General features: G+C 39.7%; 1 protein-coding gene across 1 annotated transcript; it reads left to right on the plus strand.

Annotated features, from left to right (window-relative positions):
- Positions 1–1,021: 1,021 nt before the first annotated feature.
- LOC148082119 (retinal guanylyl cyclase 2-like) lies at positions 1,022–16,287 on the plus strand. The gene is made up of 23 exons (XM_087790185.1): positions 1,022–1,265; positions 1,345–1,575; positions 1,865–2,020; positions 2,152–2,294; positions 2,370–2,525; positions 3,402–3,551; positions 5,278–5,497; positions 5,568–5,643; positions 5,717–5,801; positions 8,212–8,328; positions 8,396–8,479; positions 8,559–8,735; positions 8,956–9,109; positions 9,728–9,871; positions 9,942–10,090; positions 10,181–10,344; positions 11,113–11,236; positions 11,298–11,366; positions 11,445–11,619; positions 15,697–15,795; positions 15,860–15,945; positions 16,020–16,105; positions 16,194–16,287. The coding sequence occupies exons 1-23, from the start codon at positions 1,022–1,024 to the stop codon at positions 16,285–16,287; spliced, it is 3,183 nt and encodes a 1,060-aa protein (XP_087646311.1).
- The last annotated feature ends 698 nt before the right edge of the window (positions 16,288–16,985 follow it).

Consider the following 16,985-nt stretch of genomic DNA (forward strand, 5'->3'; position numbering starts at 1 on the left):
ATGTAAAAAATAATAATTATATATCCTGGTTTAGTTCAAGAGCTGATATCTTTTAATTGTATTACACCTGTTGTATGTGTGTGAGTTTGTGTACACAGAGAGCACACATAGAGCTGACTGATGTCAAGACCAGGCTAATATTGAAAACTTAAACTAGCATTAAATCATGTGTTGGTCACCTATCTGATCAATCTTCTCACCTTTATGAACAGGTACCAATCTTTGTGAATGTCGAGGGTTTTAAAAAAATATTGTCCTGCAGCTGAGTTGTGTAGTTTATCTCCTGATGATGAAAATAAAATAAAAAATAATGTAAAATAAAAAATAATTACTTCCCAGCCGGTCACAGTAGAAAGAGTAGAGAGATGTATTGAAACTGTTAATTGTTCTGAGATAAATCTGTTAATATTTAACACTTTAATTGAACATTTAATTAAATGATTTTGGCATTACATACAAACCTTATAATAAACGGCACCAGTTAGGTCCAAGTGCACAAGGTGACTCGAATGTTTTCCATCAGTTTGTCACACACTTCGGAAACAACTTAATGTATATTATTATGGATGATAAATTATTATTATGGATGATACATGATATCCCTGTAATACACTAATCACTTAATTGATTCTTGTATAATAACCAATGATGCCACAAAAATGAAACATATTAAGATGGTGATCGTATCAAACATGGCTCCACGTCGGTGACCCCTGAGTTAGTCATTCTAGGTTATTTGCAACAAAATGGCGAGAGCTCCTGTTACATGGTCTGAAGCTTTAGCTAATGCTACCTGCCGTAAGCTGGCTAATTACAGCCGCCGCGCTCGTCTATATATAAAACAGATGACAGCTGCTACTCCTAAGACTTGACAAAGAGCATTATTTTTGACCCGTCACATGACACTGCAGGTAGATCAAGACGTTAACATGTGTCTGGGCTGATCGAAGGAATGTGGAAATGTGTCAAAAACAAGCGAGAAATAATTTAGATTGTGTGTTTGTCCGCAGACGAAGAGAGGATGCTGTGTGCGCAGAGTGCTCTGCTGGTGGTCCTCCTGTTGCTCGGCAGCACTTCCCAAGTCTGGATGGCCACTTTTAAGTTGGCTCTCGTGGGCCCGTGGACGTGTGACCCCATGTTCTCCCGGGCCATGCCCACGGCGGCCGCCAACCTGGCGTTGTCGAGGCTGAGGAGCGACGGCAGTCTGAGCAGAGGATACTGGTATGACGTCAAGCTGCTGGACGAGGACTGCTCCGTGTCCAAGGGTGAGTCCATCATCGGTCCATCTCAGAGTCTCAGGGTCGGATCTCGTATTCACGTCTTTTTTATCTAATGACCTCCCAGCATTGATGGGGCTGGCAGAAATGGAAGGCTACGGTCACGTTTACATCGGACCTTTCAACCCCACCCTCTGTCATGCCGCGTCTCTGCTGACTCAGCACTGGGAGGCGGGGCTCGCTTCTCCAGGATGTCTGGACGAGGATTCGCCGAGCCTTCCTCCCATCACTCCTCCCAGCACCGTCTTGTTCACGGTGCTGCGCTTCTTCCGCTGGGCGCATGTCAGCATCATCACAGGTAACTGTTCGTGAGTTGAAGGAGGTTGGAGGTGGAGGAGGGTGGATGAGGCCTCATGAAGCAGCTGATGAGGTATCATGAAACCGTGGTCATTTTGAAAGACTACAAGATGGAACTCCGATTTAAAAAATCATGCCAGGTTTCTTTGAATTAGTAGAACAGAGTCAGAGATTATAAAGCCGACAGTGAAATCTCAAGAAACTGTATCATGATACCTCAACATCTGTTTCACGAGGCATTAACCCATGACTATAGTATGTTCATCTCTCGTTTCTCCTTCGCTCATCAGCTCCGACTGACTTGTGGGTGGGCACTGGTCAGGAAGTGGCTTCAGCTCTGAGAGCCCTGGGTTTACCAGTTACCCCAGTGGTTTCCATTGACCCGCAGAGCCCGGATGGATCACGAGAGGCACTTAAAAAAGTCAGGGAGATGGATAAGGTCAAAGGTCAGAGCCGTTTTTTGTGATATATTAGATAGATACGTATTTGTCAATGTCTCTTTTAATTTAATGTCTTGTACAACTAAAGGTTCATTATATGAACATTTATAATAATAATAACTTTGTATTTCCCTCAGTGGTGATCATGTGCATGAGCTCTGTCCTGATTGGTGGAGAGCATCAAAAGGATCTGCTCTTGGCGGCACTAGACATGGGGATGGTCTCAGAGGGTTACATCTTCATCCCCTATGATGCTCTACTGTATGCCATGCCATACCAGGTATCCACCAGGAGACATAGACACCTACACACTTAAGCACTTACTAAAACCTTCTTCTTTTCTTGAACCTTCCAGGACTCCGTCTTCCCTCAGTTGAGCAACAGCACGAAGCTCCGTCACGCCTACAGCTCTGTGATGACCATCACCATGGAATCGGACCAGAGCTTCTATGAAGCCTTCCGTGAGGCACAAGTGACGAGAGAAATCCGGTCGGCTGTGTCTGCAACACAAGTAGGATATTGTTTTTAATACTTTAGCACCATGGCAAATGACTAATGTTCTTCCTCAAAGGAAAGGTTTCGGAATATTTTTAACTAATTTGATGAAAACACAAAAACTAAAACATAAATCTTTCAAGAGTATATCAGTGACAAACTGTCGCATCTATTTGTGATTAATAAACCGTGTTTTATGTATAGAAGTTAGTTCTATAAAATTATCTTCCTTAGTGAATATTGAGGGCTGTATTGTAGTGTAAGAATTATATGTATATATATTTATATTTCTCAACAAAATTTCTCACAGAAGTTTCTATTCTATCTATGTTCTGTCTAGAACTTTAGTTCCTGCACTGATATAGGGCTGATACTAAATGACAACAGTCGTTCAAGGATGAACAAATTAAGGAACTAGTTATAAGAACAAATCCCTTGTCTTTCACACAACAAATCTAATCTACATGCATTTTCAAAATCATGGTTTTTATTATTTTTTTCCAACAGAAAAAGTTGTCAAATACTTTATTTTTTGCAACTAATTATTAAACGAAAGAAACAATGTAATAAAACACAGAGTATCAATAAACAAGGATGAGCGAAGCGAGATTAAAAGTGTGTAGAAGTGATTAAATAAGTTAGTGACTACTTTAGTGAGTCCAGTCCATGACCATATGATTTCATGGCCTTATTTAAAAGAATGTATAATTCTACCTGAGGTTGTGGTATTTAAAACTAAGAAAATATATAAATAAAATTGCTTGAATTTCACCCAATCCTTTTACAAAAAGTCAAACACCCGCGTGGGATGGAGGGAATGGTCTAAAAACATGTATTTGTGATATTATTGAACACACTAACTTGTATCATTGTGCGTCTGCTTACCTCTCAGGTGTCGCCAGTCTTTGGAACCATCTTCAACATGGTTTACTATGTTGCCAAGGCAGTGGAGGAGAGACGCCAGGCGGGGGGTGGACGCTGGGTGACCGGTGATCAGCTGGTCAACTCTGACGGAGGGTTTGAGTTCCAGGGATTCAACCAGGTTAAGAACTCTCTGCATTTAAACACACAAATATGAACATGCATTATAATGTTTAAGGCATAAATGTACACACGTGAGGAGGTATAGTATATCTCAACAGTTTGCATTCACATTCAGAATCATAAAGAGAAAATGATCTTAATCCCGAGGGTTATTCAACTCCTAAATCCACACATTTAAAGCCCCCACTGTTAGTTCAGTCCACCTTAACTTTGCACTTTTGTATTTTCACTGTCATGTTTAATAGAGTTTTGTTATTCTTTCATCCCTATCTTTTTGTGAAACAACTACCTGTGTGAGCTTTGTAATTGCCCCTCGGGTACAAATAAAGTTTTATTGAATTGAATTCAATGTTCTAATCAAGTGCAACAGGGGGTCCCAGACCTTTTAATGTGAGGGCCACGTAACTTTTCCCTTCTCTGTTTTTTTAACAGAAAAAGTGTGACATTTGTACAGGTGCCTACACAAAATAATGTGTTGTTTTCCAGGAACCCACATGTAACCAAATTACCCATTCCAGGTTCTTCGATTAAAAAAATTCAGGAAATAAATAACTGTTAGGGGTTTTTGTGTTCACGATGAACCGACCCCTCCCCAGCCTCGTACGTGGTGGTGGAATGAAGGACAGACACAAGGATGAGTTTAAGAAAAATGCTCGTTTAGTGAATTATGCAAAAGTCAGAGACAAACTTACGTGAACACGGGCGCTAGCAAGTAGAGAGATCTATCGCAGACGTCTTCGAATGCCAGAACGCAAAGATCAGACAAAATGGTGGATCTTTATAGTAGAATATTCAGGTTAACACCTCTAGTCAAATGTACATGTAGGATTGGTCAGTAACTGTAAACACTTGATTCTAAGATGGCCATCGCACGTGATCGTAGTGGAAACTTACTGAAAGTTGTTGTCTTCTCCAGAGAATCGGTTCCCAGCGAATTGCTGGACTGTTGTGTCTTTCAGTGTGAGTTCTCAAACAGGTTCACACTGAATTCCTGGAATCTGGGATTGTTTAATCTTTCTGTGTGTGTGAGGCTTTGTGACCTCGGGCCTTGTGTTGCAGTCAGTGAATCCAATGCAAGAATAGGATTATTTAATATGAATTAAATATGAAAGATTATCAGTTAATCAAGTGACTATTTGAAATGTGTGTGAAATCTAGATGATTGATTACAGTAAATTTGTCATTTCCTTACATAACACTAGTTTTAAAATAAATGATGATCAAATAACCCTCTTCATCGGTAAAAGTCAGGAAAATAATTTAAGGCCCTAAAACTTTAACATCTTTCAAACCAGAACTTTTTAGAGAGCAAAATAAATGTAGGTAGGTTTAGAATGCAACAACAAAATCAACATACAGTCTTGATATTTATTCAGCTACTCCAAAAAAATAATTGACCCCCTGAAAATGGGTGGTCCCATATGTGTCTCTGGTATTGTTCAGGGGTCCGGGCCAAATGTGTAAGTGGACTGTATTCTATATATATATATGAAGATATATGATTTAATGAATATTGGTTCAAAGCTGGAAGTTGTGTGACTCGTTGTTAGCTTTAACTTAGGAATCCTTTTTGTCTAGCTTTGCTGTTATTCTGTCAATCAATAAACCAAGTCCTGAATAATAATAACAACATAATGCACTTGTGACATCGAAGCAGAACTAATATGATGAAAATAATCCTTTTTTTAATACTAATCTTTTCACATGGACCATGGTCTCTCCAGATGTTGTACGGTGGCAAAGGAGGGCGTGGCCTGCAGGCCAGATACGTGGTGTTGGACTGCGATGGAGACCGGCTTCTCCCGACACACACCCTCGCCCCGACTCACACAGACGGGATAGTGGGAGCTCTGAAGCCACTGGGTCGCACCTTCATCTTCCCCGGGGGGCAGCCATCTAAATCCAGTTTTTGTTGGTTCAATCCTGACGAGGCCTGCAATGGGGGTCTGTTCATTCATTCCTGGACCTGAAGATTCCACAAGTATTTTTCTAAATGTTTATGATTCTTCCATAGGTGTGGACATGGTGATGATGCTCTTTGTTCCGCTGATTTTATGTCTGCTGATCGGTGCTGGCGTGTTCTGGTTTAGGTAACACTCAAGCAACTGCCTCACACACACACACACACACGCACAAAGTCTAACAACTATGTTTTCTTGACAGGAAGTACAGAAGAGCATCAAACATCAACAAAATTGTCCTGAATCTGGATGACATTGTTTTTATAGACACTCAAGTCAGCAGAAAGGTTGTAAACACCATTCTTTTTTACTACTGTACTTTCATGATGACTGCTCTATAAATACATAAACAGGCTGTGAATGAAAATGATGTCAATCATGTGTGAATAAAGATGGTCGTGATCTAACCATCGCATCTCAAACTTCATATTTTTTACTTCATTATAATCCTCAAGATGACGATTAGGAGATGCAGTAAATATTACATATAAAATGGTTAGTTATTTTTTTGAACTAATAATCCATAGATCTGCTGCAAAAGTTTTCCACACAACTTAGCTAAAACTTAACCCAGAAATAGAACCGGAGAACAAAACTATGTATGCTTATGCACATTTGTGTGTGTTACTATTTTCATGTTGTTGTGTTTGTTTTGGCATGTTTATGTTTCTTTGTTGATGTGTGTGGTAATGTGTCTGGTTTGGGTTGGTGTGTTTTTCAGTGTTTGGCTGGTGTTTATGCTTCTGTGTTGGGGTGGTGTGTCTGTTTATGCTTTTGTGTTGGGTGGTGAGTCTTTTTTACGCTTTTATGTTTGGGTGGTGTGTCTAATTATATTTCTGTGTTGGGGTAGCGTATCTTTCTGTGTTGAGGTGGTGTGTCTGTTAATGCTTTTGTATTGGGTTGGTGTGTCTGTTTACGCTTTTGTGTTGGGGTGGTGTGTCTAATTATGCTTCTGTGTTAGGGTAGCGTATCTTTCTGTGTTGGATTGATGTGTCTGTTTACGCTCCTGTATTGGGGTGGTGTATCTGTTTACGCTTCCGTGTTGGGGTGTTGTATCTGGGTGGTGTGTCTGTTAATGCTTTTGTGTTGGGTTGGTGTGTCTGTTTAACGTTTTGTGTTAGGGTAGTGTATCTTTCTGTGTTGGGTTGATGTGTCTCTTAACAATTCTGTATTAGGGTGGTGTGTCTGTTTAAGCTTCTGTGTTGGGATGGTGTGTCTGCTTATGCTTCTGTGTTGGGGTTGTGTTTCTAATTATGCTTCTTTGTTGGGGTGGTGTGTCTGTTAATGCTTTTGTATTGGGTTGGTGTGTCTGTTTACGCTCCTGTATTGGGGTGGTGTGTCTGTTTATGCCCCTGTATTGGGGTTGTGTATCTGTTTACGCTTCTGTGTTGGGGCTGTGTGTCTAATTATGTTTCTGTGTTAGGGTAGCGTTTCTTTCTGTGTTGGGTTGATGTATCTCTTAACAATTCTGTGTTAGGGTGATGTGTCTGTTTCTGTGTTAGGGTGATGTGTCTGTTTCTGTGTTAGGGTTGCATATCTTTCTGTGTTGGGTTGATGTATCTCTTAACAATTCTGTGTTAGGGTGATGTGTCTGTTTACGCTCCTGTATTTGGTTGGTGTGTCTGCTTATGCTTCTGTGTTAGGGGGGTGTACGTGTTTACGTTTCTCTGTTGAGGTGGTGTACGTGTTTACGCTTCTGTGTTGGGGCTATGTGTCATTTTATGCTTCTGTGTTGGGGTGGTGTGTCTAATAAGGCTTCTGTGTAGGATCTTGTGTCTAATTTTGCTTATGTGTTGGGATGGTGTTTCTAATTATGCTTCTTTGTTGGGGTGTTTTTTTTTAATTATGCTAATGTGTTAGGGTGGTGGGTATGTTTATACTTCTGTGTTGGAGGTGTGTGTCTGTTTACGCTCCTGTGTTGGGGTGGTGTATGGGTTTACGCTTCTGTGTCGGGGTGGTGTGTCTGTTTACGCTTCTGTGTTGGAGTGGTGTACGGGTTTACGCTTCTGTGTTGGGTTGGTGTGTCTGTTTACGCTTCTGTGTTGGGGTGGTGTGTCTGTTTACGCTTCTGTGTTGGAGTGGTGTATGTGTTTACGCTTCTGTGTTGGGGTGGTGTGTCTGTTTACGCTTCTGTGTTGGAGTGGTGTATGTGTTTACGCTTCTGTGTTGGGGTGGTGTGTCTGTTTACGCTTCTGTGTTGGAGTGGTGTACGGGTTTACACTTCTGTGTTGGGGTGGTGCGCGTGTATACGGTTCTGTGTTGGGGCTGTGTGTCATTTTATGCTTCTGTGTTGGGGTGGTGCGCTAATAAGGCTCCTGTGTTGGGTGGTGTTTATAATGATGGTTCTGTGTTGTCTGTGGTGTTTATAATTATGTTTATCTTTTAAGGTGGTGTGTCTAATTAAGCTGTTTTGAGGGGTGATGTTTGAATTAAGCTTCTGTGTTGGGGAGGTGTGTCTAATTTAGCTGTTGTGTTGGGGTGGGGTTTATAATGATGCTTCTGTGTTGGGGTGGTGTTTCAATTAAGCTGTTGTGTTGGGGTGGTGTTTCAAAATAAGAGAAACAACTATGAAGCCTCAGCTTTACTTTCTGAGTGTCTCTGGTGACTGTAGGAAGATCAGGCTTCACTTCTAGCCCAGGATGAGAAACACTCTGGTTGGATTGGTCTCAGTTCCTGACTTGATGCTATTCCTTCCAGAAACTGAACGACGAGTCGATCATGAGGAGTCTCCTGGAAATCAAAACTCCATTTCGATCAATCGCCAAGAGTTACATCCTGACCGACCCTGAGAACTCCAACATCGGGATTTTAGAGGTACCCCCAACTCCCTGGTTCATCTGTCGGTTCTGCGCCTGCTAGACCGTTGTCGTGTTCTCACCAGGGTGACTGGGTCTGGCTCAAGAAGATCTACGTTGAGAGATCCATGCACTCCGTCAATCAAAACACTCAGCACCTGTTCAGCCAAGTACGTGTCATCGTCCACGACTCACGACGAAAGACGACGAGAAACAAACATATCTGTTCATGTTCCGTTTTGTCTTCAGCTGAGGGATATGCGACACGAGAACCTGAACCTCCTGCTGGGTCTCTTCATGGACTCTGGCATCTTCGCCATCGTGCAGGAACACTGTCCTCGTGGGAGTCTGGCCGACCTGCTCGCCGACGGAAACATGAGGCTGGACTGGATGTTCAAGTCCTCCTTGTTAACGGACCTGATCAAGGTGACGTCAGAGGAAACCACGTCTTCATGCACTTCTAGATAGACTCTGTGAAGAAATGCTTCTCGTTTTCTTCAATTTCCTCTTGGTTTGAATGTCTGTTACAACTAAATCTACATTTGGTTGGACAAATATAATCATAAGAAGAATTATAACGATAATTGTTGTTAAGAAATATAAAGTAAAGAAAATATAACACAGGTTGTCTGCTTTTGTTTTCCAGGGAATGAAATATCTTCACCTGCGAGGTTTAAGTCATGGTCGCCTCAAGTCCACAAACTGTCTGGTCGATGGACGGTTCGTCCTGAAGATCACCGATTATGGACTTCCCATGCTCCTTCACACTCAGAACCTGAGCACTCCTGAAGATCAACAAGGTGCATCTCTTTTGTTTGACTGACCGACAGTCGTAAAAAGGGGGGAAACAAATCAAGAAAATGTATTTTAACGCAGTACTGGAAATTTAAAATGTACCCATTTTATGGCAGAAAACCTTTATAAAAGCACCAAAGAAAGTCTTTAAACGGAAGAATCCAGTCTAACCTAACCCTAGATCTAACCATAACCCTAAGTTTATTAACCAACAAAAGCATATTTGATTTATTTCTAAACCTATGTAAATAAAATGTAGCCATTTATGGCAGAAAACCTTTATAAAAGCACCAAAGAAAGTCTTTAAACAGAAGTATCCAGTCTAACCTAACCCTAGATCTAACCATAACCCCTAAGTTTATTAACCAACAAAAGCATATTTTATTAATTCCTAAACCCATGGAAACTCAATCCAGAGACTAATGTGATGTTGTCTCTTGTCCTGGTACTGGTTTTCAATGGTGCAGAACTTAAAGATGACGAGTGCGTTTAATGGGATACTGAAGAGGATTTCAGTTTTTCAAAATCTGTATTAAGTTTTTTACTTTGATGATCTTAATTTCATTAGAAGTTATTTTTGAGCTGAAAATATCGAATCCATATTTAAGTAACGTCTCTTCCAGAACTTCTGTGGACGGCTCCGGAACTTCTGAAGGCTCCAGTCAGAGGAGGAACGTTCTCCGGAGACATCTTCAGTTTCGCCATAATCATCCAGGAGGTGATTTCCCGTAGACTACCGTACGCCATGATGGACATGCCGGCCCACGGTGAGCTCCACTCTAGGGTGGATTTATCTACTGTCCTCTCGGCTCATCTGTCTGTGTTGGTGACTCGCAGAGATAGTGGAGCGCCTGAAGAACCCACCCCCGCTCTGCAGACCCATCGTCTCGGTGGACGAGGCTCCGGCGGAATGTCTCAGTCTGATGAGCGAGTGTTGGAGCGAAGATCCTCGCAAACGTCCGACCTTTGATGACATTTTCAAACAGGTGAGGAATGTTGAAAAAAAAGAAGGAAATAAAAGAGAAAAAATCAAAACTTTGAGGAATGAAGTCGGATTGTTTTCTCTGTTGCTGCAGTTTCGGGGGATCAACAGGGGTCAAAGGGCGAACATTATTGACTCCATGTTGCGCATGTTGGAACAGTACAGCTCAAACCTGGAGGACCTGATCAGGGAACGAACCGATGAGCTGGAGGTGGAAAGGACTAAAACGGATAAGCTGATTGGTCAGCTTCTGCCAAAGTGAGTCTTCTGGGTATCTTCTGATCAACCAGTGCATAAAACAAACTATGGTCTGTGACATTGTAGAGTCAGTTTAAAAACATCATTCTCTTTCACATTTACTCATCAACTGTCTGTTTATTGGATGTATATCAGTGACATCAGTAAAGAATAGTTGAATTTAACATGTTTTTATTTAGACCTTTTCAGAAAAAACATCTAAAATATAAACATTTAAATTACAATTGAAATATAGCATTTCTATATCAAAGATGGATTTTTGTTATTGAGAGGTAACATTTTTTGTTGGAATGATTAAATTAAAGCAAACATTTTCAAAATGAATTATTTTTTCCAACAATCCAAAGCATGAATACATGCAATATTTTTCAATGCGTACCCTTTAACAAAAGAGTATCGTTTGGTCACATGACATTTATTCAGGCGTTGCATGATTGGCTGTAAGTTTGATCTAGTATCAATTCACTATTAAACCAACACTTTTGAATTGATTTTAAAAGTTAATTAGACATTTAGAAATGTATTTTTGAAATATTGGAATTTGAGTACCAAAAAAAAAAACACAGGGAAAATAAAATATAATAGATTTTATTTTATATTGAATATATTATTCAAAAAACAAATTAAATTACTTAACAATAACAAGTAAATATTCAAAACAATTTAATTAAATCAAAATTAAAATGAAACGACAAAATTTGCTATGTTAAATTCAACCTCTCAATATTCCCATGTCATTGATAATCTTACCATGGGATTATTCCACAGGTCAGTTGCTCAGTCGCTGAAGAAAGGGAAGCCGGTGCGACCGGAACATTACTCCGACTGCACGCTGTACTTCAGCGATATTGTTGGATTCACCACCATCTCTGCACTCAGCGAACCCATCGAGGTACGACTGCTTCCTGCCGCTCTCTCAGCAGCCGTCGATTAACCTCCTCACGTGTCTGCAGGTGGTGGACCTGCTGAACGATCTGTACACCATGTTCGATGCCATCATTGCTTCCCATGATGTCTACAAGGTAGATCCACGTTGGACTAAAGCAGCGATGAGACGGTCTTAGACTGATGGAAGGTCTCTGTTATGTGTCCGTTGACAGGTTGAAACCATCGGGGACGCCTACATGGTGGCGTCGGGGATTCCCAACAGAAATGGTCACAGACACGCAGCAGAAGTGTCCAACATGTCTCTGGATATCCTGCACTCTATCGGAACGTTCAAGATCAAGCACATGCCGGATGTCAAAGTCAAGATTCGCATCGGACTACACTCAGGTGACACACATGGACACACACTTACCAACACACTCATATACTTTACATAGATGGTTAGTGTGGACGGATGGATGGATGGAACTGTATTGATTCTTTAGGGTATTATCATTTATCTTATTATTGTTATTGATTGATGGACGGATGGATGGATGGAACTGTATTGATTCTTTAGGGTATTATCATTTATCTTATTATTGTTATTGATTGATGGATGGATGGATGGATGGAACTGTATTGATTCTTTAGGGTATTATCATTTATCTTATTATTGTTATTGATTGATGGATGGATGGATGGATGGAACTGTATTGATTCTTTAGGGTATTATCATTTATCTTATTATTGTTATTGATTGATGGATGGATGGATGGATGGAACTGTATTGATTCCTTAGGGTATTATCATTTATCTTATTATTGTTATTGATTGATGGATGGATGGATGGATGGAACTGTATTGATTCCTTAGGGTATTATTATTAATCGTATTATTGTTATTGATTGATGGATGGATGGATGGATGGAACTGTATTGATTCTTTAGGGTATTATTATTAATCTTATTATTGTTATTGATTGATGGATGGATGGATGGATGGATGGAACTGTATTGATTCCTCAGGATACTATCATTTATCTTATTATTGTTATTGATTGTTGGATGGATGGATGAATGGAACTGTATTGATTCATTAGGGTATTATTATTAATCGTATTATTGTTATTGATTGTTGGATGGATGGATGAATGGAACTGTATTGATTCTTTAGGGTATTATTATTAATCGTATTATTGTTATTGATTGTTGGATGAATGGAACTGTATTGATTCTTTAGGGTATTATTATTAATCGTATTATTGTTATTGTTATTGTTATTAGATAGATATGATGGATGGATGGATGGATGGATGGATGGATGGATGGATGGATGGATGGATGGATGGATACATGAGAATCATCTCAGGGATTAAGACTAGAGATCAGAAATAATACTTTTGTTATAAATGAAGGTGAAGGTAAAATTGGTTTCTTGGTGAGGAAACAAAAGTTTGAGTTTTCATCTATCTTTTTGCAGATGTTGATAAAAATATCTGGTGTGTCAGAGAATTCTGTTATAACTGATGCAATGATAATCTCACAATTTTTGTTTACTGCTTGTCATCATAGAAAACCACAGTTTTAAACTTTCTTAGATCTTTGCATAATATGGCCTTAAAATTCCTTCATCAAAAACCTTGGCGTTACCACCATTGCAAAATACTTGCACAACATAAAATATTGAGCTTTGACAACTTGATAAGGTTCTCCAATATCTGTCTGGTACATAAAGTCCTGCATGATGCTGCCCCTCCTCCCCTAAAGACCTATGTACAGCCACGTTCTCAATTAACAAGCAGAGCTTTAAGGTCAGTGTCCAGGAGCGACTGCAATGTTCCCAAAAGAAAGTCTGCGTTCTGTTAATCAGCCTTTTCATACAAAGCCATCAAAGAATGTAACGGGCTCCCAGACAATCTAATGAACAAGGCAGATTTTCATCGCTCCTCATGGCTGTCAAAGACTGGGTTTTAGACAACCAGTCCTGCTCGCACTAATAGTACCAGATAATTGGTGTAATTTTGTTATTTTGTTTGCACTTATGGTACCAGCTGGGTATTTATGCTATCAGTTGCCTACTCGTGCGGGTACCATCTGATAGCTGACACACTGAATGATGAACTTAAAACTCGAACTAAACTATCGCAATTGATCTACTTCTGCACTTCAATGCTGTGAACAAACATAATGCACTTATTTGTACTGCATCTTATTAGACTGTACTGTGTTTTTGTATATTATTGTGTTTTTGCTTTATTTGTATGTTGATGTTTTATGTCAACTGCATCTTATTGAGGACTAAAGATGGAAATTTCGAGTCGATTCGAGTCTAGTAAACGCTAGGTTTATGAACAGTCCTGCTTGTCTACATCGCTCTGACTGTTTTTAATGGGATCTAAGAGATTTTGTGGGAGTTAAGTGTCTTTGTGTTCCCATTGCAAACGTACTAACTGTTCATATTATGGAAGAATGGAAACTAGGTTTCAGAACCAACGAAAAACAAAGTAGATGCAGAGTCTAAGTGGATGAATTGCAAATATAGAGATTAAAAAAAGCGTCAAGAAAATGTGTGATCTTCTCAGATCGTTACAACGACAGAACTATCTCGCTGATATGAAAACATGTAAAAGGCAGACATTTGGAAAGAAAAAACCATAGACCGTATAGTCACCAAAACAGTATTTCATTACCTTCCATGAAGTTTAGGCTGCGCCCCAAATTTACCCCTTTTTCTCAACCTTCCCCTCCATTCTGGGCGTGCCCATGAGAGTTAGGTCCAAATTCTCCATTGGGAGAGTAAGGGTGGGTTATTTGCTTATATCTGGTTTCAGTTAATATGTATTACCCTTGATGTAAATCACTACATTTGTGGGAAAATAAATATACGGTTTTAAGGGTAATAAATAAAGATTCAGGCCATTTTTGTTTTGTTTTGTTCAAACAGTGATCAGCAACATATACTGATAAAAAAACTGCCAACAAATTTTAAAGTAAGTCTCACACAGGAGTCTCAGAAAATCAAGTAAAAACCTACACGAATAAAAGTGTCTTAAGATGTTTCTTGAAGGAGTCAGTAGATCCATCAAAGATTGAGAGAGAGGAAGATATTTCCAAAGCTTAGGAGCAACAGCCTGGAAGGATTTCTCTCCTCTGTTCCTGAACCGTGTTCAGGAACCATCAGTAGATTCTGAACCACAGACCTCAGAGCCCGAGCTGGGGTGTAAGGCTGGATCAGATCAGTGATGTTAGGAGGAGCCTGACCATGAATAGTTCTGAAAGTAAGAACCAGAATTGTAAGGTTGATCGTGAAAGAAACTGGCAGCCAGTGAAGAGTTTTAAGGACTGAGGAAATGTGAGTTCTTCTACTAGAGTGAGTCAGATTTCTCGCTGCAGAGTTCTGAATCAATTGCAGGCAAGACTTGTTTAGACATGAAAATAAACTGCAGTAGTCCAGACGAGAATACACAAACGCATGGATTATCATTATTATTAATATAGTGGATACTGAGCAGCTTCTTAGCTGCCTGGTTGTGCATTTACTGTAGGCAGTCTTGGCTGACTCGGGCGTCCTTCGGCCACCGCCCCTGGCCCGGGGAAAAGCCTATCGGGACGTTTAATAGAAGTCCAAGCTAAGCTTGACGAGATTGGACAACCCCCAGGTATTGAGTTATCTTATTAGCTTACGACTTACAGGGGATGGAGTTGACTTCTTCTTCTTCTTTGATGGCAAGATGAGTGATAAAGTTCTGGAAACCTTGTTGCATCATCAATGAAAATGAGGGAAACAAGCAGGAAAAGTGCTTCACCTTTTATATCTATATTAATATTCAAATAATAATTTATGAATAATTATAATTGACACTCAGTGTTGTATTAAATCAAATCAAATGAAAAATGATTTACATATCCATTTTACATTATTTACAATATCATGTTTGCAAATTATAATACATATATCTAATTACATTTATTATGAAGTACTAATAACATTTTGAACAACTTTTTTTTTCAGAAATCTTTTTTAATCAATTAATGAATTAAAGATAATGCAATGTAATACCATTTATTCAGATGTTTGAAACATGGTCTTAACTAACCTTTCTTTAGTTCCACCATGTATGTCTGATTAATTGCTCAAAAAACTTAAATGGTATCTTGGATTAAGCGTTGCTATGCCCCCTTGATCGTCTGCATCTGGGTCTGCAACTGCACCTTCATGTCGACTAACATTTTCAGAGTTAACTGTTCATTTTAGTGTTATTTAAAGTGATGGGTGGGCATGTCCATACAACGTTTGCGAACAGTTCTCATCTTTTCTTCTTCCAAAAAAACATCCTAATACTTCTCCCTGTAATGTCCCTCTTGTGTTGAACCCCCGACATAAGAAAGTCCTCAGAAGAAAATTGAACAAGTCTATATTTCAAGCTTGTTTGTAAAAGAAGCAGTCGTAGTTAAATAAGATGCGATATGTTTCCATCCAAAGGACCTGTTGTTGCCGGAGTGGTGGGCAACACAATGCCCCGATACTGTCTGTTTGGGGACACGGTGACGTATGCATCGCACATGGAAGCTTCCGGTCTCCGTAAGTAGGATACGTTTTGTTGCCATGTCTGGTGTAATGGAACTCGTTCTGTCCGTCTCTGTAGCCTACAGAATCCACATCAGTCTTTGCACGGTGAAGGTTCTGACCAGTCTCAAGCTGGGGTACCACATAGAGACACGGAAAGCACAGGTGAAACTTCAACGCTTTGTAACTGACTGAATGCAAGGTTTGTTGTGAACTGAATCTTTATTTGATCACCGCAGGTGAAAGGCACTGTGGACACATACTGGCTGATGGGACGAGACGACTTCGATAAACCATTACCTGTCCCTCCAGATCTACTAGGAGGGTAAGGAAGCCAACCTGGTTTTAAAAGAGTCCATTTATCATCCGTATTCTTTTAAATTGACAACATGTATTTGTGATTTTTCTACCAGAGCCAGCAACCATGGCATCAGCCTGGACGAAATCCCTGTTGAAAGAAGACAGAAGTTTTTGGACAGACAGAAAAAGAACAGCGGCAAGAAGTAGCAGCAGCTTTAGCAACACAACACACAATGGCTACCTCAGGGACATATTTGTTGCTAAGGAAATACTTCTACTGCTTATTTTTAAGCCAAATAGATCAAAGAATACGTTTAGAATACATCAGGAAACAAAGATGAAGTTACGCATTTAACTAACCACTTAAAAACAGTCACTTTGTGTGCCTCACTTTGTTCTTTGCTAGAAGTGAAAGTCAAACCACTTTGTGCATCTTAACAAACTAGTCAAAAAAAAACACAGCTTCCAAAGCACATCTGTGCCATGTTGGCTGTTATTCTATCTAGAATAGGAAGAAAATAAAAAGGACTTAAATAATTATTCCAACCTTGTGTTTCGCATCATGTGACATTCTCTGACTCCTACTAGTGTGGCAGTATATATTGATTATAAAGTGACATGGAATTGTATTGGATGGATGTTTGTTACAAGCTATCTGTTAAAAAAAAATGATATCTTGTAAATGTTATTTTGTTTCAATCTGTTTTCAACGGTGGAGGATTTATGTACCTGTACCTGTACCTGTACCTGAGTGAAGAGTCCGGATGTGATTCTATACCATCCCTGCTGACAATACACCCATCTGTTTACCAATAAAATATTTTGTTGCAATATACAACTTTCATTTACTATTTTATCGCTTTACATGTTTTTTAGTAAAATTTTGAAATCACTTTCATGACACT

Source organism: Callionymus lyra, chromosome 4 (genome assembly GCF_982586985.1).
Source record: "Callionymus lyra chromosome 4, fCalLyr1.hap1.1, whole genome shotgun sequence".
Classification (NCBI taxonomy): Eukaryota; Metazoa; Chordata; class Actinopteri; order Syngnathiformes; family Callionymidae; genus Callionymus; species Callionymus lyra.

Bases quoted from the DNA above. Each gene is read 5' to 3' on its own strand.
- LOC148082119 (XM_087790185.1), top strand. From the start codon at position 1,022: ATGCTGTGTGCGCAGAGTGCTCTGCTGGTGGTCCTCCTGTTGCTCGGC. The intron at 5,644-5,716 runs GTAACACTCAAG...TTTTCTTGACAG, and splicing joins GCTGGCGTGTTCTGGTTTAG to GAAGTACAGAAGAGCATCAA. The intron at 9,110-9,727 runs GTGCATCTCTTT...CGTCTCTTCCAG, and splicing joins CACTCCTGAAGATCAACAAG to AACTTCTGTGGACGGCTCCG.